This window comes from Pavona decussata, unplaced genomic scaffold (genome assembly GCF_977016875.1).
Source record: "Pavona decussata unplaced genomic scaffold, jaPavDecu1.1 SCAFFOLD_180, whole genome shotgun sequence".
Classification (NCBI taxonomy): domain Eukaryota; kingdom Metazoa; phylum Cnidaria; class Anthozoa; order Scleractinia; family Agariciidae; genus Pavona; species Pavona decussata.
In genome coordinates, this window is record NW_028145590.1 from 1,974,026 (window position 1) to 1,996,967 (window position 22,942).

The window sequence follows — 22,942 nt, forward strand, 5'->3', positions numbered from 1 at the left end:
ACTCAGTCTATCTAGACAAGGTCTTTTTGTATTCTTCAATACCGATAATGTTAACGACACTGAATTACACGAGGAGGATAAATAGTTCCTCTAACGTCATATCACGCTGGATTTACGTCATGCTTTTGAGATGGTGCTAATCTTGAATTTCTGGATTATCGTGAAACTTTAGAAAACCACCAAAATTGAACAAAAGTTAATCAAAAGCAACAGAAGAACACCAACACCATGGGCTCAAACCAAGAGACTATGAGGTAAGAGAGCGAATCCCCCATACCTGCCCATCTTCCTATGAAAAATTTTTTTCAATCTATTTTTGTTTGCGTTGCTATTTCAATGTCGACATCCTATTGGTCAGTTAGAGTGACGTCATTTAATTTTAAACTCAATGGCGGATTATAATTTCCCAAAATAGCATGGCGCGAACTAAAAAAAGATTGAAAATAATTATCATGGGGCACAGGGATTCGCTCTCTTACCTCATAGTCTCTTGCTCAAACATAAAAAATACGCTAAGAAAGGCAAGTCCTTCTCATTAGACAGAAAAGTATTTACTTTCCACAAAATGTGCCTGTCTAGAATTGGTTGTCATGATAAGTTCAATTTCAGGTAGCACTAACCTACTATATCAACTTGTTTTCAGACAAATTTCTGAAAAAGTGAGCCTCTCTATGGGTATTTCCGAAGAAATCGAAGACGCGAAGATCACCGCTGAAAAAACGAAGATCTCAAGATTGAAGCGAGGATCTGAAAATTTACCAAAATTTGCGTTATCAATTTGAACACTTATTTATTTAGCTTTGTCCAATATGGACAGGGATACCGCAACAGCTAAGGCCAATTACTGCAGACCCGGGATATACGGAATATACGCACAAAGACCAGACCACAACACCGGGAACTACGTCCCCTACTCTTTGCGAACAGTGAGTGAGTTCTTTAACGTCCCCCAGAGTTATTTACAAATAAGGTTTGTGAGACGGGGCCTACGGTTTATCGTCCTTATCCGAGAAGACTAGGAAGTCTAACCATTTGCAGATGTCAGAACAAAGGCAGCACTTTCTCCTCAGTTATTTAAAGACCCTGAGTGGTGGTCCGGCCGGGGTTTGAACCCGCGACCTCCCGCACGGTAGTCCGGCACTCTACCAACTGAGATAACCGGTCGGCGGTCACACTCAGATATAAATGAGTAACACTCAGATATAAATAAAAGCTGTCAAAACTCGTAAACGCTACAGAAAGTATCTGTTATTTCTGAATTTTGGCATTTTTAACCACATTTCTGTGTGTTAAAATTGGGTTGACAGACCTGCGCGACTCCCACTGTGTGTCCGTTGCGTTGATAAAAGTGGGGACATAAAAGCCTTTTCAGTTTTGGTTTTACAAGCATGCATATGTCTTTAAGCGATTTTCCTTTTGTATAGGAGAATCTTCCGTTTAGATAAAAATGTTATGCGACCGCTCTTAATGGTGTTTGTCTTGATCGTGTGGGGAAATCTCAAATATACTGAATGGAGGGTTTCTTACTGATAAGAGCAGTAAGGAATGGGTGTTGATATGCCATTGTGTATGCTAGCTCTGTGACAGTTGTTAAGCTTATCGGCTTCTATTGACTTCAAGATTTTAGGTAGCGCTAAATAAATGTTGTCTGTAAAGATACAGGATCCGTGGATTTCGTAACTCGTAAATTAATGCTTCTGCTAGTGTATCTCACTGCGTGAGGATTCCACGGATATGACTGTCCGAACAGATCGTCATCTTTACAAAGCTTGACATTGTTGTCTCTCGCTTTCGAGAGCTGTAGCTTCGTTGTAGCGCCGTCTTTTAGCTTTCTGAGTTGCTTTTTATCTGAAAAACAGCTATTGTGTTCTTAGAGCTGACATGCACCTCCATTATTTTGTGGCTTAGCTCGCATCCGCAGAAGACATTTAAAGCTAAGACAGACATTATTCTTGTGAGTCTCTAGGATGTTGGTGTATTTATTCTGGCGAGTGTCTAATGTTGTTTCTCATACAATCCTGCAGTTTCGAATTCTTGGAATCTCATCAGAAGCTAGCATGTTAAAATGGGGTTAAAACGTCGCCAAAGAATCCAACAATCCTTTATTGTTTCAAGAAGTGTTTATATTGCTTTTCGTGAATTTAAACAGTAAGTTATGCAATTTGCTATTGAAGTGAAATATTTATCACTTGACGTTTAAACCATTTCAATCTGAAAAAACGAAGATCTTCCTAAAAAAACGAAGATTTGCGAAAAAGTCGCGAAGAAAACGAAGACCGTGGGTACCAATAGAGAGGCTCAAAAGTCACACAGTTTAATGACGTTTGCTTAAATATTAAGACGAAAACGAGTTATAAACGTTCAAAGTATTTGGAAAAATAATCCCCCCCCCCCTTCGTCTCAATAGGGATAAATGTAAAATATATGTATGATTCTGACAATTGATTTACTGGTTATTTGCTTTTTATTAATAAGTTCCACCCAAGCTAAACCCACAACTCAAGGATCAGAATGTGTCCGTGAACTCTACATTAAAAATAAAATGCATCGTCAGAGGGGATCCTCCACCAAAGGTTAACTGGGCCAAGAATGGAGCAAAACTTGCCAACCATAACAACACACTCTTTATCAAGCATGCGACTTCCCACGATACAGGCCGATATGAATGCATAGCTGTAAACAGGGCTGGGAAGATCAACGCAACTATTTGGATTGACGTGATAGGTAAAAATTAACCACGTGTGAAATTAAGTACGTTTTTTTTTCTGACTGTGGTAATGGTGTATTTTAACCAGACCAATAAATATCAAGAAGAAAAAATCCATTAGTTTCAGTAAATCTGGGGAAAGGTATTTACCCAGTATGAAAAGTGTTTTGGTCTTGATCTGAAGGTTAGCAAGGGATGGAGACCATCGTGCTGATTGTTTATCTCAAAACTGCCCACCACTTTGTCTCTATTTCCCTTTAGTCTAAAAGTAATCCGGAACTGACTAAACAAAATGCTTTAGCAAATCGTGCTTTCATTTGTCTTCCTATTCTCATATGTGTGCATCTGTGGGACAGAAGAGGGGGAGGGAGGGAGGGGGGGGTACAATAACTACCTGACAGGTATGTTGGAATTGGGTTGCAGAGAGATGTATTAATATATCCAGGTTGATAGATATATTTGTCTCCTTTAGCCTCTCCCCAGGTTGATGTTTTTCCAAGTGACCAAACTGTCCTTAAAGGCAAAACTACCAACATTAGCTGCAAAGCCAGTGGTGTCCCAAAGCCAACAGTGAGCTGGAGTTTTGAGAATGGAGGCCTCCCCTCAGGGGCAACAGTTAAAGATAGTGAAAAAGAATCACTGCTCCTGTTACCAGACACTGTAAAACACATGGAGGGAACGTACAAGTGTACAGCAAAAAACAAAGTCGGAGAAGCAGAAGCCATTTCAACTCTTCTTGTAATAGGTGTGCCTTTTATCTTGAGTTGAAAACGTTCACAAACTTCTTTGTTTGCGAAAAATTAGTCACCACTATTTTGAGGGGAAATTTGAATCAGAAACGAGTTTTTGGTTATCTTCTTTATCACGTCAATTCAGAAAGAATGTATTGCTTTCTTTCACCTTGGCGTTAATGGAGAGAGAAACCAACGCTGAAGGAGAGACAAAAAAAGGGCCGAAGGCATACATTTATTCAGCCTTGACTGCCCCAAATAACCAAACAATCAGTGCTTGTCAAAAGCGGCACGTGGCCCGTCTAGGAGACACCATACTGCGTGAACGTCTCAAGGTAGACTGCAGAACATCTTTTTTTGGCGGTGATCGCGTGGACGTTAGCTAAAAAAAATCATGTCCGGTGTTTCCTTTGTCTCCTGAAGGAAAACTCCCAAGTTTGTTCTATGTATCAAGAACGTCTGAAAATATCTTTGGGACACAGTCCAACACAAGGAAATATTTTTATAACAAGTGACAAAGCGCAAACAAAAATGTCGCTGGTACACGAAATATCTAATTATCCAAAAATAAAAGTATAAGTAAAAAGTAGGCAAAGCTGATACTGCGTAGAAAAGTTAATACCACAGAGATATGACAGAGACCAAACCGAAAGTAAAAAATGCAACTGTGGACAGCTGTTTCAAGCTGGTTGGTTCTCGTTTACACGGTGTAGCAGTAGAATGTTCAACCAACGCATAGACAGTTGTCTACTGAATGCACTTGGAACTGACTCAGGTTGTTGCGAACGTCATAGAGCGTGACTAAGAACGATGAACAATTAATTTGAGATTTCATGCCGCTGCCGCGAACGAAAAGCAATCATTACCTCTAAAAGAACACTAATTTGTGCTAAAAAGTAACTTTACTGTAAGAAGACGCTTAAAAAAAATGACAGACAACATCACATACTCTGCAAGCCAGCTGAGTGGGTTGGTTTATCGCTATTGATTATTCTAATTTGTTTAAATTTCGAAGTACTAATGCACAAAAAGCCTCGTCCTTTCCTTCATGTCAGGTATCTTACTGAGAACACTCATGTTTATATCTCTCTTTATTCAACATCAGAGAAACCAACTGCTGAAATAATCCCAAAGGCATATCCTCCACTTCAACCAGGAGATCATTTTACATTGACTTGTTTAGTCAGTTACCCTAATGCCGAGGTCAAATGGAAGAAAAACGGCGCCACACTAATTCGAAGGGCTTACCTCGAAAGGTTCGGCGACGAAGGCACTTTTGTTGTTGTAAATGTCGAGCCAGAGGACAGTGGTTATTACGCATGCGAGGCTGTCAATCCAGCAGGCTCTGCTCTATCCTCGGCTGTGGAGATCAGAGTTAGGGATAAGATGGCATCTACTGCAGGTGAAGTGTTTTTTTTTTATTATTTTTATTGAAGGCAACTATCAGTTAAATACATGAATATCTAAAATATTGAAAACTAGTATCCCGCAATTACTAAATTAAGAAATTATGGTAAGCGTTGCCATTTAAACTAAACACAAATGATCGGCATTTAGTTGAAGCTGATTTGTCTTAAGATGTGTTGTTTTGTGCCTCCGAACAGAATAACTGGTATCAAGAACGTCTCAAACTATCTTCGGGACACAGTCCAACACAAGGAAATATTTTTATAACAAGTGACAAAGCGCAAACAAAAATGTCGCTGGTATACGAAATATCTAATTATCCAAAAATAAAAGTATAAGTAAAAAGTAGGCAAAGCTGATACTGCGTAGAAAACTTAATACCACAGAGATATGATAGAGACCAAATCGAAAGTAAAAAATGCAACTGTGGACAGCTGTTTCGAGCTGGTTGGCTCTCGTTTACACGGTGTAGCAGTAGAATGTTCAACCAACACATAGACAGTTGTCTACTGAATGCACTTGGAACTGACTCAGGTTGTTGCGAACGTCATAGAGCGTGACTAAGAACGATGAACAATTAATTTGAGATTTCATGCCGCTGCCGCGAACTAAAAGCAATCATTACCTCTAAAAGAACACTAATTTGTGCTAAAAAGTAACTTTACTGTAAGAAGACGCTTAAAAAAAATGACAGACAACATCACATACTCTGCAAGCCAGCTGAGTGGGTTGGTTTATCGCTATTGATTATTCTAATTTGTTTAAATTTCGAAGTACTAGTGCACAAAAAGCCTCGTCCTTTCCTTCCTGTCAGGTATCTTACTGAGAGCACTTACTGTTTATATCTCTCTTTATTCAACATCAGAGAAACCAACTGCTGAAATAGTCCCAAAGTCATATCTTCCACTTCAACCAGGAGATCATTTTACATTGACTTGTGTGGTCAATGACCATAATGCCGAGGTCAAATGGAAGAAAAACGGCGTAACAGTTACTCGAAGGGCTGACATCAAGAGGGACGGCGAAAAAAGCACTTTTGTTATTGAAAATGCCGAGCCAGAGGACAGTGGTCATTACGCATGCGAGGCTGTCAATCAAGCAGGCTCTGCTCTATCCTTGGCTGTGGAGATCAAAGTTAGGGATAAGATGGCATCTACTGCAGGTAAAGTGTTTTTTTTTGTTGTTGTTGTTGTTGTTGTTTAAGGCAACTATCAGTTAAATACACGAACATCTAAAATATTGAAAACTAGTATCCCGCAATTACTAAATTAAGAAATTATGATAAGCGTTGCCATTTAAATTAAACACAAATGATCGGCAAGTAATTAAAGCTGGTTTGTCTTAAGATGTGTTGTTTTGTGTCTCAGCGGACAGAATAGCAGGCATCAAGCTAAATGGCGGTCAAGTGATAAAATTTTTGGAGAACTGCCAGTAATCTAGGATTGCCAATTAATATCGTTCAAATCGGCCAAAAACTGGGACAGTGAAATCATAGGCATTAACACTTGATGGGTATGTCGAAGATTTGGAAAACGATTTTTTTGGGAGGGAGGAGGCTGGGGGAATTTGATAACGATATTTCAATTTATATTCCGTACAGTTCTTCCATGCCATTTTTTCTCTTCTATTTTTAAGGGCAAGGTAACTCCAGAAATCTTGTCTTTTCTTGATATAAGAATGTAAAGTACACACTGAGTTGAGTTGCTCACCGTAGTTTCTCCTTCTGAGGTACATCCGATTCATACGAAATTCGTAGGCTTTTCATTTGCTGGAATGGTCTTCTGTACAACAAAAACCACCTTGTGTAGCATTGTAAACAGCATCATTTCATAAAGATATTTCAACTTCCTTTAACGATTTCATCCAGGAGTTAGCTGGTTTAGTCACATATCAAATTTCTAGTGTAGTAGCGTTAACAAATTGCTAACCGTAAGTTTACATTGAGCTCGCACCAAGAGACTATGAGGTAAGTGAGCGAATCCCCCATACTTGCCCCTCTTCCTATGAAAATCTTTTTCAATCTATTTTCGTTTGCGTTGCTATTTTAATGTCGACATCTTATTGGTCAGTTAGAGTGACGTCATTTAATTTTAAACTCAATGGCGGATTATAATTTCCCAAAATAGCATGGCGCGAACTATAGAAGACTGAAAATAATTGTCATGGGGCACAAGGATTCGCTCTCTTACCTCATAGTCTCTTGCTTGCACGTGTCTCTTTGCAGGATGGACGCTGAAGTGGTACTACATTGTTGGTCCTTTGTTGGCTGTAATATTTCTCACTTCAGTCGCCTGGTACATTCGCAAACGTCGAAGGGCAGGTACAAACTTTTTGTCCTTACGGTACACTTGCCATTTTTTTTTCTCAATAATGGGATAGCTTTTCGGATTTAGGGTTCTAACAACTGAAAAAGGAAACCGTATGAACAATGTGACAGATGAAAGAAGATCTGTCGCCAGAATTTCAGTTAACCTAAACATACTGAACAGTTGTGAAGTTGGAATACCCTAATTAAATGTAGCAATGTCAAACAACTTCTCGAGGGTATAAGCCCCTTCAAAATCAAGAAAAAAGATATAAATTTACAAAATCGTTATACTTTTGTTTGAGTCCTTTTGTATATATATATTTTTAAATATTGTTGTTCATTATTTTATCTGGAAAAAATATTATGAAGAATGGCTTTAAATTAAATACGACAATATAATTGCAAATAACACATAACATCAATGGAAATGGATGACAAAAACCAACAAATGCTACGCAAAACAGTTAGCTAAATTCAGTCAATGATGTCCGAACTTCCCTCCCTAAGCAGTTGTTTAATGATAATTAATTAGTTGCGATATGTCAGCTATTTGCATATGGATAAAATCCGCTGAAGTGTGAGCAGATGTTTTCAGCTTCCCTTCAAAAGCAGTTGTTTAATAAATAAATTAATAACCTTCAAAATGTCACCTATTTACATATGAATAAAATCTCCTAGCCCTAAGCAGATGCTCTCATCGGTTGATGTCATAACTTTCTCTCCCTATCCAGTTGTTTTAAAAAAAACTGACATAAACAAGCATAGAAATCTATAATTTCAAGGTAAAATGCCATGTGAGGTTTATCATTTTTTTTTTTGAGAAAATTCCCGAGAAATATCCAGATATTAAACCGAATCTAGCCTAATAAAGGTACCCTTAGCCGATGTTTTCATCGGTTGATTTTGTAACTTTATCTTCTTATCCACTTGTTTAATAAAAAGAAGTAAACAAGATATTAACTGTATAATTTCAAAACAAGATGCTAAGTGAAGTTTACCAATCTTTTGCGCAGATTGCTGAGAAATATCCAAAAATTAAACCAAATCTAGAAAAGTGTCCTCACCAGATGTTTTCATCGGTTGATTTTATAACTCTCGTCTTACCCAGCTGTTGAATAAAAAAGACATAAAGAGGCATTGAAGTGCCTAATTTCAAGATAAAATGCTGAGTGAAGTTTATCAATCCTTTGCGGAGATCACTGAGAAATATCCAGAAATTAAATCAAATCTAGAATAATGCTATCAAGAAATTTAAGCGAAATATAGCACAACGCAAAACGTTTTTTTTAGACACAACACGTTTTATTGACTTCCGATGAGTTGCTTCAAGGAGCTCCGAAGAATGAATATCAATTGATAACAACATTAAAAAATGCTGCCCTGAGCAATTTTGGACTGCAAGAAGAACATGTTATTACTCGCTTCAAGACAAAGATTGCTGCTGAAAGAAGCAAAAAAAAGGCTTACCACCATTAAAGCCATCTGCAACATAATCTACAATAAACATTTATTTTTCCCGATTTCCAAGTACAACAGTCAACAACAAGAATTATAAAATTAATTTTGCAGATTTATATTTTCTACTTAATTTTGAAATGCGCTTATACCCTCAAGATGCTAGCTACTTTTGTCAAAAAATGTAGGTTGCCAGTTATTAAAAACAAATCTTCAACCGCCACCTACGGGCAAAGTTGATGTATCTCTCTCGGTGGTATGGGTAGAGGCATGAGAGCGGGAAAATCAGGTATAGCTGCCCACCAGGTTAAAGTGCTACTATGACGAAATTCGTGTCTTTCTAATCTGAGCCATGTTAAAACATAAACAAGTAGTCTGTACATGAAAAAGAATGCTGTTTACTATTTTCAAATATCTCTTTTTGTTCCAGAGATATTCAAGTTTTTAAAATATGCAAATTAGCCAAGTGATGACGTCACAAACTCAACCGAATTTTGGTCAAATATTATGAAAAAAGATATCTCAGCCAATTTGTATCAGAAATGCTTGATTCTTTTGCATTCTAGGTGCGCTCCATAATATGAGCTTATCAGTTTTGTTACTATGGCAACATATTGGGCTCCAGTCCTCCCTGATACTTAAGGCCTTGCTGGCCACCTTTGGCATTCTATTTTGATATTTGCCAATGGTGCCTCATCTGCGTGATCCAGCAAGCGTATAAATATGTTAGGTCGAGTTCGTGGCCTTGTTAAATGTTTTTCAAAATGAAAATCACTAAAATATTAAAATCAGGTTGGAGGGGACTGGAAAAGAGCGAGTTGCCATGGGAACCGAATTTTTATATCCGTAGGTGTATTGCCTTTAGAACTATTAGCCTGCCAGGTTTCAATGGTCTCGGCTGTAAATTGACTGAGATAGCTCTATTTATAATATTTGACCAAACTTCGGTTGAGTTTGTGATGTCATCAGTCATCTCATTTACATATTTTACACATTTTTCAAACGTGAATATCTCCGGAACCAATGCAGATATTTAGAAATGGTAAACGGCGTTTTTAATCTTTCCTAGAACTCTATGTGATAAACCTTAAAATGCACGAGGTAAAAATTTGATCATAGTAGCACTTTAAAGAATGTCCGTCTAAAATCTCCCGGACAGACAGGGTCTATCGCATTATGCGTAGAGTGGCCTGCAGAACAAGCGTTATTTTTACGCGAGCGGAGGCAAGGGCGAGGCCAAACTCATTGTTAAATGGGGAGAGACGGAAAAGGCCCCCCCGCATCGGCTGGTCACGTGCTCACCATAATAATTTAAAATTATGCGACCCGCTGGGAATTCCAACAATCAATAAGCGGATAACCCCTCAAATACCTTGTAAATCCAATAATTTTTAATCCTTTGATCTTGATAATCTTGTGTATGGTGCTTAGTCTAGTCAGTGATTCGGGTTTGTGGTGATGCGTACGAAAAGCGTAAAAAATGTGCATCGACCAGAAAATTCCATCAGCTTGTGGAATTGCGATAAATGACGATAATTGCCTTTCAAAGCACAGTGCAGAGAGGGGTTATTCAAGGGATTGATGTGGAGCATAAAAATCGAATTTGTTGATTCAAATATATTCACTCTTTTTTTTTTATTAGAACCTTTTTTTAAAAGAACGTGGAGGCTGAAATTAACTAAAACTAAACAATATACTTGGAACATTACCCACGCTGACAGTCAGTTAAGGCCATTTTTATTACGGCCAATTTTTTTTTTTAAATGAACCATTTAAAAAAGAGATCTCGCCGACTTACCACGTAAGCTGATTTACCATGTAAGCCGACTTACCACGTATATTTTCTTACTGTTTCCGCCATGCATCTTGCTACGATAATAATGCTCAATGTAGGCGTTTATTTAAGACTGGTTCTCACTAGCGCATAAGCATAACATAAGCATAAGCTAGTGAGAACACCCGCGACATAAGCATAAGCATAAGAATAAGAAAAACGAACATGTTTGTTTTTCTTGTGTCGGCTTGTGCTTATGCTTATGCTTATGTCGCAGTTTTCACAAGTGAGAACGGGTCGACATAAGCATAAGCATAAGCTCAAGCCCTTCAACCAATCACAGGTTACTTTCACCCAGCCTTTTGCGGAAAATATCACAAGAGAAATGGCGGACGCTATGACATCTGTAGACGAGTTGCTAGCAGAATCAGTCATGTTATATCCAGTTCTGTACAACAAGGCTGATAAGTTTTTCAAGGATGTAAACAAGAAGACGCTCGCGTGGGAAGATATAGTTCTCTATTTCCTCCACGAAGTTCCAGAACTAAGTTATTAAATTCGCCTTGGCCTTGTCGCCGACGGTAAACTTCCCTCACCCAAAACCTTTTAGGCCTGATAGTTTTCCTGGCATTTCGAGGCCTTCTCAAGCGAGGAACGTAGATCACAAGTAACGCAAAGAGAAATATCTCATTGTCGTCAGCCATCTTGTTTTTGAACATCGAGGAAACCTGGTATCGAGGATTGCGTCAAAAATGTATTTTGCGCGTGCGTCTGTCCTTATGCTTATGTCGCTGGTGTTCTCACTTGCTTATGCTTGTGCTTATGCTTATGCGCTAGGGAGAACCGGCCTTTAGTCGTTCGAGCGCGAAGCGCCCGGTCGGGGTCAGCTGGATCATGTGACACATTATGCATAATCTATTCATCTCTAATTTATTACAACGAAGATTTTCGGGTGTTGGTTGAGCACGAGACCAGCCGATTCAAGGGTCTTTTCCCGCCACTCCTCATTTTACAAGGGAAAAGCTCTGGGAACGAGGCTCGTGCGAGGCGAGCGTGAAGCGCAAGTCACGCGTGACTAGCTTACCTCCGCTCGGGCTGTAAAACGAAAACAAACAAATAAATAAGTAAATAAATAAATAAATAAATAAATAAAAATAACGTCTGTTTTGTAGAGGAAATTGTTTTGGCACAAGTCTATTTAACCTGCTTTTGTTATCAAGACACATGTACAGTATTTCGAATTTTAGGCTAACAACATTGAACAAAATTATCAATAAAGTTTAGTTTTTTTTTTATCGTATGATTATTAAAAGTACACCAGTCACATGTTTGTACAGAATTCCTGATTTTGTGTCTTGGTGAAAATTGTGTTAATGATATGAACCGACAGTAAATATTCCTACTGAACTCTAAATGCAGCTGACTAATTATTATTATTTTTGTTTGATCTTTTTCTTTTTTCTTGGGAGCACAGCTGCGACCAAGTAAGTGGAATTATCTTTAAAAATTATTGTACCTGTGTGGTGTAGTTGTTTGTACCAGTGGTCAAAGTGCAAGACTTCCAATGTAATGGGTATGCAACAAAAAATGAGATGAACAGTATGGAGAAAACTATAAAACTTTTGATTCGCTTTTTTTTTAACTGGAATGTAGCTAAAATAGCCCATGATTACAAGACGGCCTCATGATTTGCACCCTACACGGCAATAAATCTGTGAGACCGACGATTGAGAACGCTGAGGGCTCTGGCATTTTTCTCCAACACGGACTACTACGCTGACTCAGGTTTAATTATTTCATCATAAAAGTCAATAAAATTTGTCTTAGTGTCTGGATTGAACGATTTTTGAACATTTTGAACGCGAGTTGATACGTATTCAGACAAAAAAGCGTAAATTACATGGTCTTATTATACATCAGGCCCCAGTTGTTCAAAGGCCGGATAACTTTATCCTGTGGATAAGTCACTATCCGACAGTTTCAATCTGTGCAAAGATTTCAGTATTTCCTCTTGTATAAGCGAATATGCACACTCTAACCACAGTTAAGTTTGGGAGTGCACGAAAACCGTGGACAACGTTTAACGTGAAGTATAGTTTAGACCCTGAATGGTGCCTATCCAGCGGATAAAGTTATCCGGCCTTTGAACAACTGGGGCCAGATTAACAACATCTTTTTATTATTTGAAAACCATCTAGCCAAGATGAAGAGCATGGATATGGGATGGATGTGTTGGATCATGAAGCGGACGAGTGGGAGATCTCACGTACCCGCATTCAACTTCGTGAAGTCATTGGCACTGGGGGATTTGGAGCAGTTTGGCGAGCAGCCTTGAGCCACCCAAACGAAGGACGTGGTAAACAGATTGTTGCAGCAAAATGCTTTACACGTAAGCTCCATTTAATCTTTTTAGACCATAAAACCGAACTATTTGTAGGACAAAAACAGCTGTCCACGTTTTTTTTTCAATCGTGCACGCTAACCAGTATTGTGATTAAAGGGACTTGCAGCGCATTAGGTCAATCTGTTTCATTCCGAAAATAAAGAGGAAATTAATTAGAAGACACAAGGGAATCTTTTGGGTATTAACGTAAGTTACTTGCAATCTCGCACATGTATGTGCAAAAATACCTCTAAGAGGTCCTGGCCATATTGTGGGGCTTTACGCTCACCTTGTCACCACTAGAATTCTTTGATTTTGTAAGGCCTTCAACAAAGATACTTTAAATGATTTTGGATGCTTCAGAGATGCTTCTCCCCAAATAGCTTTCAACATCAACTCCGAGTTTGAAGCTTGGATTGTGCAATAGACAAACAGACAGCAGATCAAGTATTTTAAGGCGATGTGCTATTGCTGTAGTGTTTTGGATTGCCTCACATCCATTTGATAGTGCCTTGATGGTTACTCCGACCAAAATCTCTTGACCAAAGACCTCTTGAAGACTTTCAACCAGATTTGTCTTTTAACGCTATAATAATGCTAGATATGTAGCCTTGTGGCAACTTAAGAATAAATTGTTACCTGTACACGTCGCGAGCTCGTGTGCTTATACACCGGTAAAAAACTTTTCTTGTTTTGGGTGCCGCCTATTGGGCAGTACAGACAAACCCTTAATGACTTTGTTGAGTAGTAAAGCAGTTTTACCAGCAGTCTGAAAACATTCTGATTTTATGTATCGCAGCTACCTCTGGGGAAGAAGGAAGAAAATCACTGATGAGGGAAATCGACTTGGGAAAACGTCTTGCCGATAGTCCTCAGCCTAACATCATCAAATTCATCGGCTGTGTCACCACCGACAGTAAAGAGCTATTTTTTTTGTTCAATTGCTTATATTTATGTATCTTTTTGTTACTTGTTAGTTGGGTTTAGTTCAGTGCATTTATAACTTCACTTTGCGCAGTATGGAACATGAGCAGGCATGCTTTTTTGCTAAAAGGTTAAATCAACAGTAGCAACAACAACAAAGAACTCGGACACGAAATGAAAAACAAAGCGTTAGTTCTTAATTACTATCTTATTGTGCAAATTTACAATTTTTTTCACCACTTTTCAGTCACTCAATCAATATAACTTGTTGGAATCAGTCATAAAGTAGATCGCCTTACTGAATTGTCTTTTTTTCGGTTTTGTATTACACGGCTCATTATCAATAACAGCTGCATTCGCATTTAAGATTTGCGATGAGGTGCAAATAAAGCTAAGTTTTAATGCTTAAAAAAATTATAATATGGTGCCAATGTCTTTATCATGCTGTATTTCTGCGCACAGTACAGCCAATTCTGATCGTGGAGTACTTGCCCCGAGGAGATTTGTTGGGTTACATGAGAAAAAGCCGAGGGATAAATGACAAGTATTATTGCGGGGAAGGCGAAGCTCAGGAGCTGACTCCATACGACCTGGTAACATTTTCGAAACAGATTGCTACCGGAATGGTGTTCCTTGGATCTAGAGGGGTATGTGTTTGTAGCCAGAATTAATATAGAAGCGAAATAATCTGTACGTATTTCTACCTCACGACAAGAGAGGATTACGATTAGATGTGATGCAAACCTTGCTTTTCAAATTGCATAGAAATAAAGCGTAGTAAGATAGTCAATAACCACTGCGTTTAGCTATCACGATCTCATCGCTCTTAAACTTCTTTTATGTCTGTTGTCGACTCAAAAAGAAAAAAAGAAAAATGTTTGATGATTATTGGTAAACGAAATTTGTCTGGGACGACATCTTAACTTGGAATTAATTCACCGCGCGTTGTGCTGCAATTCCATTGAAATAAAAACGTAAACGGCCTGCATCCCGCGTTGCCTTTGGCCACTTATTAGTACGTTTGTTACCTACAAATCAAAAATTGTTTTGGGCGAAGGACATCTTTTTCATCATCATTAATTGCCTGTAGGTAATCCACCGTGATTTAGCAGCACGAAACGTCCTCCTGGATCGAAACTTTGTGTGCAAGGTGACCGATTTTGGGTTGGCTTATCAGAGCTTCAAATATGGACATGGGCAAGCCAAAAAGGTACACTATTTTTGACATTTTTCCTTTCAGACAAACTTCAAAATCGCTCAATCAAGTTTTGCTTTTTTTCTTTTAAACGAATTAACAACACCGTGCGCAAACTGAAACTTCTAATTTTTGAATGGGATTTTCTACTTTATACAATGAAGAATTGAAAAATTGTCAAATACTTGTGAATTGTTCGTGGCTAGTCTGACGCGGCGTTTCGTCTCGGCCATGAGACTCTTCAGAGACCTTCCGAGACGAAACGCCGCGTCAGACTAGCCACGAACAATTCACAAGTATTTGACGATTTTTCAATTCTTTATTGTATAAATTCCAACTCGTGTACGTGCGGTTGGGAATCCTTCTGCGACAGAGGGCCAGACTGCTAACATCTTGAATTTGCGAACGGGACTTTGAGCGCGATGCTCAACGAGTTTGCCTACAAATTCTGAAGGTCTCTGAAGAGTCTCTTGGCCGAGACGAAACGCCGCGTCAGACTAGCCACGAACAATTCACAAGTATTTGATTTTCTAATTTGAACAAAAATATCCTGTAAAATTTTAGGGACTTTATGAGTAATAGGTTTAAAACCGTAAAATGTTGATCTATCGCGTAACTTTATCCAACGGATTGGTTTTGAGAAATATCGTGTCCTTGTCGTACTTGGAAACGGTATGATTGGCATTTTTTGGCATGGCTGCCGGCCATTGCTATGTATTTGGTGGATTAACATCATACCGTGTTCAATTTAGGACTGTATTGACGATTGTCTTTCAGGGCTGCATCCCAATCAAATGGACAGCGCCTGAAATACTTTTTGGGAATCCCGCAGGGCTCTCCACCAAAAGTGATGTGTATGTAGACGTATGTTTGAAAATAAACCAAATAAAATCATACAACACAGCAGAACTTCCTGTAGAGTTTACCTGGCCAATCAGTGCCTGTAGCCTTAAGTCTAAAAGCAGCCTGGCTCAAAACTACAGGGAAAAAAGTACTGCAACATGCATGGGAGAATTGCTTACTGGCTCCCACTCAAAACTAACAGAATATTATAGCATAATGAAAACAGACAAAGAAAATAACTTTTCAGCAAGTTGTCAATAGTCACACCAACTATGATTTCATTCACGGAATGAAAAAGTAGATTAGCCCTTTTTACAGTATAAGCAACAGCAGATTGTTTTTGTTTTTGTTTTGTACTATTATGAGAATGAAAAGTTAATTAACTAAAGCGTCTCAGACGTACTCAGTCATTTCCATATTCACTTCGTAGGTGGTCGTATGGGGTCGTTCTATACGAGATATTCACCATTGGTATGTTAGCTTTCACTATTTATCGTAGAATTAACAACCTAGCGAAACGTTTGAGAAAATTTGTGACCACCCGATAGAAATCTCCTTAGCACTTTTCTCCCGTGGTACTGTTTATTTTTCAGCATTATACCAAACAAAACAAGACAGTTTTTTTTCTTGAATTTCGATTTTTTTTCTGCTTAAAGCTACAGAAGTTTTCAAGCCTCACAAGACTGACGGCAGTTGTTTGTCGTCATTGACTCCCAAGAAAAATTGAGGATTGACATAATAAAGCTTACATTAGGAAGAGATTTATAATTAAATCGGTGACGGAATGGGCTTGATAATTTAAGAAGCTCAATAATTTTGGCAATTAACAGGGGGAATTCCATATCCTGACTGGTCAGAAGGTCGAACAATGGAAGAACTAAGTAAAGGTTACCGCATGCCGAAACCCCCACACATCAACGACAGTCTGTGAGTTTCTGCTCTCACTTTATACCCACATAGTAATCAAATAATTTCTGATTTCTGATGTTGGCAAGATTGCATACTTACTTAACCATGCTCGCTCCAGTCGGAGGACTGGGTCTGTCTAACGACATAGATCTCGTATAAAATGTGTAACGTCTCTCCGTGACAGCCATCAAGCCTTTAACGCTTCCCCTTGAGGTTCCATTCAAGGGTATGTTGTGCTATGCTAGAAACGAGTCCAAACGTTGTTCATCGCACTACTTCACCCAACCTAAGGATCCCACTGTGTACATGTTCATTTCCCTTGCTGCCTGTGTTGGTCTGCTTGATTCTTATGGAGTCCGCTCGTTCCATGTCCCAATCCTCGTGATATGTTTGAATCCGAGATGTCTCATCGGTGGATCAGCTTCGTTGTGGGTCTGGATGGTACGCTTCACATACTCTTTTCCATATCATCGTCGATGATCCAAAGACGTTCCAGCGACTTTAACCTTAGTTTCTGTAATGGGGCCTTTTTTTTACAGGGATGGGTTATTAACCGATCGCCCAACCTCGAGCCTGGAGGGCCAGGCCGGGCTTCCGTCCGTTAAAGTTCCCATCCTGCGTAACGCTAAACGCCCATTAAGCTCTCCGGGTCACCGGGCCATGTAAGCCTCCCTACCTGGATAAGGTAGTGTCTCATCGACGTGTAAAGTTTGGGAAGGAGGCAATACACCTTCGAATGCACTTTAGAAAAGCTTGAAACTGACGAACTAAGCTATCATGTAAAACATTTTTTCTCTGTTGGAATAAGTCAAATATGTTAATTTTTTTAAAGTTTATTGCACATGCAATGCAACCCACAAATCTCTGATAATGACAGTAATCATAGGCGATTGTCAGTACATCTCCTGCTCGCATTTTGGAAGCAGTCAACGAACTGTTCCACCAACCAATATAAAAAAAAAAAAAAGAACATTTATACCGCAAGTTCTCAATATGCCTGTTTTTTTTTTTTTTTCTTTTTTACTTAATGGACGATGAGCAAGATTTTTTCAGTGTAGTAATGATGATGATGATGATGATGATGATGATGATGATGATGATGATGATGATGATGATGATGATGATGATGATGATGATAATAATAATAATAATAATAATAATAATAATAATAATAATGAGCTGTCCATGGATCACCAACCGGACGAAGAAGACCGCGGGCAAGACCTTAAAGTACGGCCCGTTAAGATGTTAACTAAAGCCGCAGTATCAAGGATATGAAGTAAGACAGTAAAACATCATCATGGATGTCCTCAGCGGGTGGTCAAGAGATCTAGATGTCACGATGCAGGAGCTAGTGGGAAGCAGGAGCAAGAAAGTGTTGCAAAACATGCAAAAGGTGGTGTTATCTGGATCCCTGAATATTACCCAGGCTTTTAAAGTAGCAACATAACCGAGAACTGTAGTATTCAATGTGTAGGTAGAAATAGTCGACACAGCCAGAGTATTTTATTTTTTTAACTGTATTATAGATTTCATTATAGCCTTTATTTATTTTTTTCCACTTAATAGTCAGCGGGCTACGCTTACGCGCCCCGTCATACTATTTTATTTGTAAATAGCATATGGACGTTTTTTAATACTATAATCATCATTATCGTAATCATCACCAGCAGCACTATTATTACCATTGTCACAATTTATTTATTACTTAGCAGACAAATTTTGCAAGCGATTTTTAGATTTTTTTTCTTCATTTTCATTCGTTAAAGTCTAACATCCACTGCTCCTTAGCCGAGTTGCTTAAACCAACCCGATAGTGTCTGGAAATGGGAAAAATTTTTCTTGGATGAATAGCAAAGCCAATCAAATTGTATGTTAATTGAGACCATATTTCCAAAACTTTGTTCTTGTACCATGTATTATTAATCCTTTTTAGAAAAAAAAAAATCAGAAGTCGGCTAAATGGGTGCTTAAATTTTGCTAGGAGTTACAAAGATCTTCGCAACAGCCCTTAAATTAATATTATTTATTCTTAGGTATCATTTAATGGAGAGGTGCTGGCACGATAATCCTTACTTCCGACCTCCATTCGAAAACATTCGACAGAGATTGCAAAATTTCATTGAAGAGAAGGTTTGTGGTGTTGAGGTTTTTTTGTTTTGTTTTGTTTTTGGAGTTTATTTCAATTCACACATTATCGCATAAAGATTAATTACAATGTGTTTACAAACGAAGGCGATAATAAGAAAAGTTTACAGATTGAGAATAAAACAGTATGCTATAGACCGGATTAAAAAGATTAAGAGGGCAAAGTTCAGAAAAGGTAATTAATTATTTTTTTCTAACTGAATACATAATATTATCAAACTGTAAACATCTTGTTACGTTAGACCTTATCCTTGATTTGGAAAATGACTCGAACTTTGGCAACCAATCATAGAGGGCAGTAAAGCAAAACCCGGCAAAGCAAACGAGAAATTACTAATCACACTCAAGTGCAAACAGCTGTTTCACATGAATTGTCTATTTTAACGAAATGTTTTGTCGTTAAGACTTAATGAAACGCTAACAGTTACGTATATTAATTTGACGATTTCCAAAGTGGAATAACCTGCGATTTCCGAACAGTTCCGACCTAAAATACATTATGAACCTGCGTGTTCAAAAAATAATCTTCATAGGTTCGACCCTAGACTGCAAAACAGTCGTTTTTTCTCTTACAAAGGCGCGAAGCGCCGTAAGGGTGGATTCGCGCGCGCGAAGGGCGTGTGAGGCGAGGAAAAACGACTGTCGGCTTTCCATACAACGAATTCATTCTGACTCGGATATCACTGGGTGCTAAAATTCGCTGACAGCTCCGCCCACATTTAAATATGATACACTCGACGGGTTTATTTTCGTGGGAAATTACATAGGAAAGTTGTCACATCGGCGGAAATATTGATTTCAACGGAGCTCTTCTTTGTGCGTTCAATTTTACCTCCAAAATGTAAGCGTGTTCGGCTTTTAACCGAAATGTTGGTGGAAATGTTGTGTTTTTAAAAATGAATCAAACAACACCAAAGAAACCTGCTTCTCGGCGTGGAAGAAAGTCGAAGGAAGCGACCACGGCGGATAATTGCAGATTGTGTGGTCGTTCTTTTAAAATTCAGTATGGGAATTTTAAAACCGGTTGGATATCCTCAGAAAACATGTTTGTTGAGCCCCGAAGAAACGGTAAAACGTTGCCGATGCTTGCGAAAGTATCAATGTATCAATGAAAATATTTTCAAATCATAAGCCTATCATGTGAAAACAGTATGCGATTCATCCACAACAATGAGAGACAACGAGCGACGAAAAGGACAGTCTTTCTTCAACATTGATGTAAACTTCTCGTTTAAAGCTTGTTCGGCGGTAGCATAGACAACTTGAATTTCACTATTCCTAACGGCATTTAACATCTCGCCTTCAAACTTCAGCTCAGCTGAGGAAAGGTTGAACTCATTTGATGTTATCTGCTCTTCTATGATGCTCTTTAGTGGGCAAATGAGAATGATCGTCGGCCGTTCGACTGAAGAAGTTGCTTTTGGGCTCGCGTTCTTCGCCAAAACAAACAGTTAATAAATAAGACTTTTTTCAAAGCGTGTTGGTAACACACCAAAAACATCCCTTCCTCTGAGAAGCGACTCAACCGCTTTCCTTTGCTCTGATTTGAGAATAAATCCCAAATCTCTCGCAAGCGCATCTAAATCCACGTCTTCCATTTTCCCGCGAAGAGATCATTTTAGCGTGAACTTGACATAGGTTCGATTATCTCTGGTGAGGTGCAATTGACATTATGTTGACAGGTAGCGTCATAATTCAACCTATGGGAATTTCCCGTTCGTACAGCAGCGGGAAATTCGAACGAATTCGTTGTATGGATAGCCGACAGTCGTATTTTTCAGCGTCTCTTCCCAGTCCCACTCTCCGTTTTCACACTCTGTCCAGACCTTTCGATCCAAGACCGCGCGTACTCCTACGACAAACCAACGCAAAAATACGACTGTTTTGCAGTCTAGTTCGACTCTTGTTCGGAAAACAAGGATTTCTTTTTTCCAAGAATTCCTGTATTACTGACTGAAAAAATATATACAGGCCTCAAACAAAACATCACATTTCTTTCCAAAATATCACCCATCGCATGCAAATCTTAGCAGTATGCAGGGTGTTTATCAAATTAACCATTGTAGGTTTGGCTAGTTCCCACGAGTCACCTGTAGCTTAGTGGTAGATCTGGTAATCGGGAGTTGACAGTTTCGACTCCTGTTAGAGGCACATGGATTTCCTTTCTCCTGAAAAAAAAAAAAAAGAAAACTTTCAACAAGTTTGGTTATTACTATGCCCCTACTTAAGCTATCCGTTCAATATTTTTAATAATCATCAATTTATCTTTCTTTATTGGGATCTCTCAATCTTTTTTATTATTGTTATTATTATTATTATTATTATTATTATTATTATTATTATTATCATTACTATTATTATTATTATTAATATTTTTATTATTATTATTATTATTATTATTATTATTATTATTATTATTATTATTATTATTAAGGATAGATACTTTCATCAAATACTGGGAGATATTATGATCTTGACAAGAAGGGGCTCAACAAATAAAAATGCCAGTGTTGAAAACCACATTTTTTAAAAATATTTCAGATGTACCTGGGACTGGTGGATGACTCAAAGTACAATGGAGCTATGTACTCGAAAGCTGAGGATGAGGGATCAGCGGCTGCTAAAAAGGAAAAACCGGTGCCTCCCCCACGCAAGATGCTGTCTATTAAGAAGAAGTCGGCAAGTGTTCGGTAGTAGCTTAACACTTGTTACTTCCAGGGGCCAATAGACTAGATGCTAACTCAGAAATGTGAAATGTATTTAAAGGTTATGATAGAACAGCCTAATTTTAATTAATGCCAGATAGAACTGCCTTGTAGATGTCTTTAACCACTTTAAACTGAAACCAAGGTAATCATAGTAGCCAAGCACACCAAACGCAGATGAAGTTAATAAAGAGTCATTCAGATTTGGAAATGACCAACGACGTGGAAGCGTGCGTACCCAATGGAAAGATAGGAAGGTACTTCCAATGTTTTTTGCTTCTAGATGTTTAAAAACAGGAATCATATTGCCGTGGTTTTTGATCGGTTTTATTTTGTTAATAATCATAGAGCATACACATATGTAACAATATAATGCCTTCTTGCTAAAGTTATCTGTAAAGAATTTTAATTTCAGTGGAGTAAAAATTAATAGTCAATAGGTTCGGTTGCTTGTTGGACATCCCTGCTAATGTAAGGAATTACTGTGATATTTATAGCCATCTGCCGTTCATCAATAGAACTCATACAGACTCAAAAGTTGTCTTAGAGAATGAATGAATAACCAGAGGATTTGGTCTCTTATTATTTATAAAACCGTTTGCTTATTAGACGTCTCGTTTGGTTGTTAGATATCCCTGCTAATGCAAGGAATTACTGTGATATTTCTAGCCATCTGCTGTCCTTGAATAATATATAATTCACACAAAATACAAAGTAATTTTAGAGAATGGGTAACCAGAGAATGCAGTCCCTTATTATTACAACCCGTTGTGAAATGACTAAAATGGTTTAGTCATGATGACTAAGGCTTATTCTTGGGTATACTGTGGCGGTTTTGAAGATCAAATAATTAGATTAAGGCTATGTTCACATGGGACCGGTCCCAAATGGATCCGACCCTATCCTGGAAAGGACCATTTCTGTTCACACGACACCGTTCCGCTGGCAACGTCAGGCCACATGGAACCGGTCTGTTATGGTTCAATACTGAATCGAAGTAAGAACTGTTTCTACCAGTTAAGCATGGCAGAATACACGTTGAAGCTTTCAAAATGGCCCCGAAGAAGGCTAAATCGATAGAGGAAGGAGATAAAACCTTTAAGGCAGCTGGACGGACGATGAATTATCCCTTCTCTTAAAAGTTATCACAGATAACAAAGCCTATCAAGCTTCAAACGGAAAAGATTGGGCAACTGTTAAAAAGAAATATGAAGACATCATTAAAAGGTTTCTCGAAACATAACCTTCCGAGATTTCCGATGCCTCACAAGTAGCTGAATATCCTAATGGCAGCGATAAGAGCGTTTCCACCAAGGAAGCGGTGTTTTTCTTGAACGAAGCACGATAAATTCAACTAGTACCCAAGCTTAATTGCGCTGCTAGTACCGAAAGGAACCGGTCCAGGTGTTTACATTGTGACAGATCCATTTGGGACAGAAACGGTTCCAAAACC

The 22,942-nt window shown here is 38.4% G+C and overlaps 3 protein-coding genes across 4 annotated transcripts in view; all 3 read left to right on the plus strand.

The window, feature by feature from the left end:
- LOC146463206 (fibronectin type III domain-containing protein-like) overlaps window positions 1-22,942 on the plus strand; it is a 112,853-nt gene that overhangs the window by 47,166 nt on the left and 42,745 nt on the right. The gene's annotated exons all lie outside the window — the stretch shown is intronic.
- Window positions 1,546-6,280, plus strand: LOC146463210 (roundabout homolog 3-like). The gene is made up of 6 exons (XM_085084733.1): window positions 1,546-1,567; window positions 2,476-2,724; window positions 3,180-3,452; window positions 4,544-4,840; window positions 5,711-6,007; window positions 6,213-6,280. Exons 1-6 carry the CDS (start codon window positions 1,546-1,548, stop codon window positions 6,278-6,280), a joined length of 1,206 nt encoding a protein of 401 aa, XP_084940859.1.
- On the plus strand, window positions 5,753-22,006 carry LOC146463211 (tyrosine-protein kinase SRK3-like). Of its 2 annotated transcripts, XM_085084772.1 has the most exons (11): window positions 5,753-6,007; window positions 7,070-7,165; window positions 12,581-12,771; window positions 13,565-13,681; window positions 14,152-14,336; window positions 14,780-14,899; window positions 15,662-15,738; window positions 16,158-16,198; window positions 16,558-16,654; window positions 18,673-18,769; window positions 21,326-22,006. In XM_085084772.1, the coding sequence occupies exons 2-11, from the start codon at window positions 7,071-7,073 to the stop codon at window positions 21,476-21,478; spliced, it is 1,173 nt and encodes a 390-aa protein (XP_084940898.1). In that variant the 5' UTR covers window positions 5,753-6,007; window position 7,070; the 3' UTR covers window positions 21,479-22,006. The 2 variants fall into 2 exon arrangements, with proteins under 2 accessions (XP_084940898.1, XP_084940899.1); XM_085084773.1 differs by lacking the exons at window positions 5,753-6,007; window positions 7,070-7,165 and adding an exon at window positions 11,238-11,866.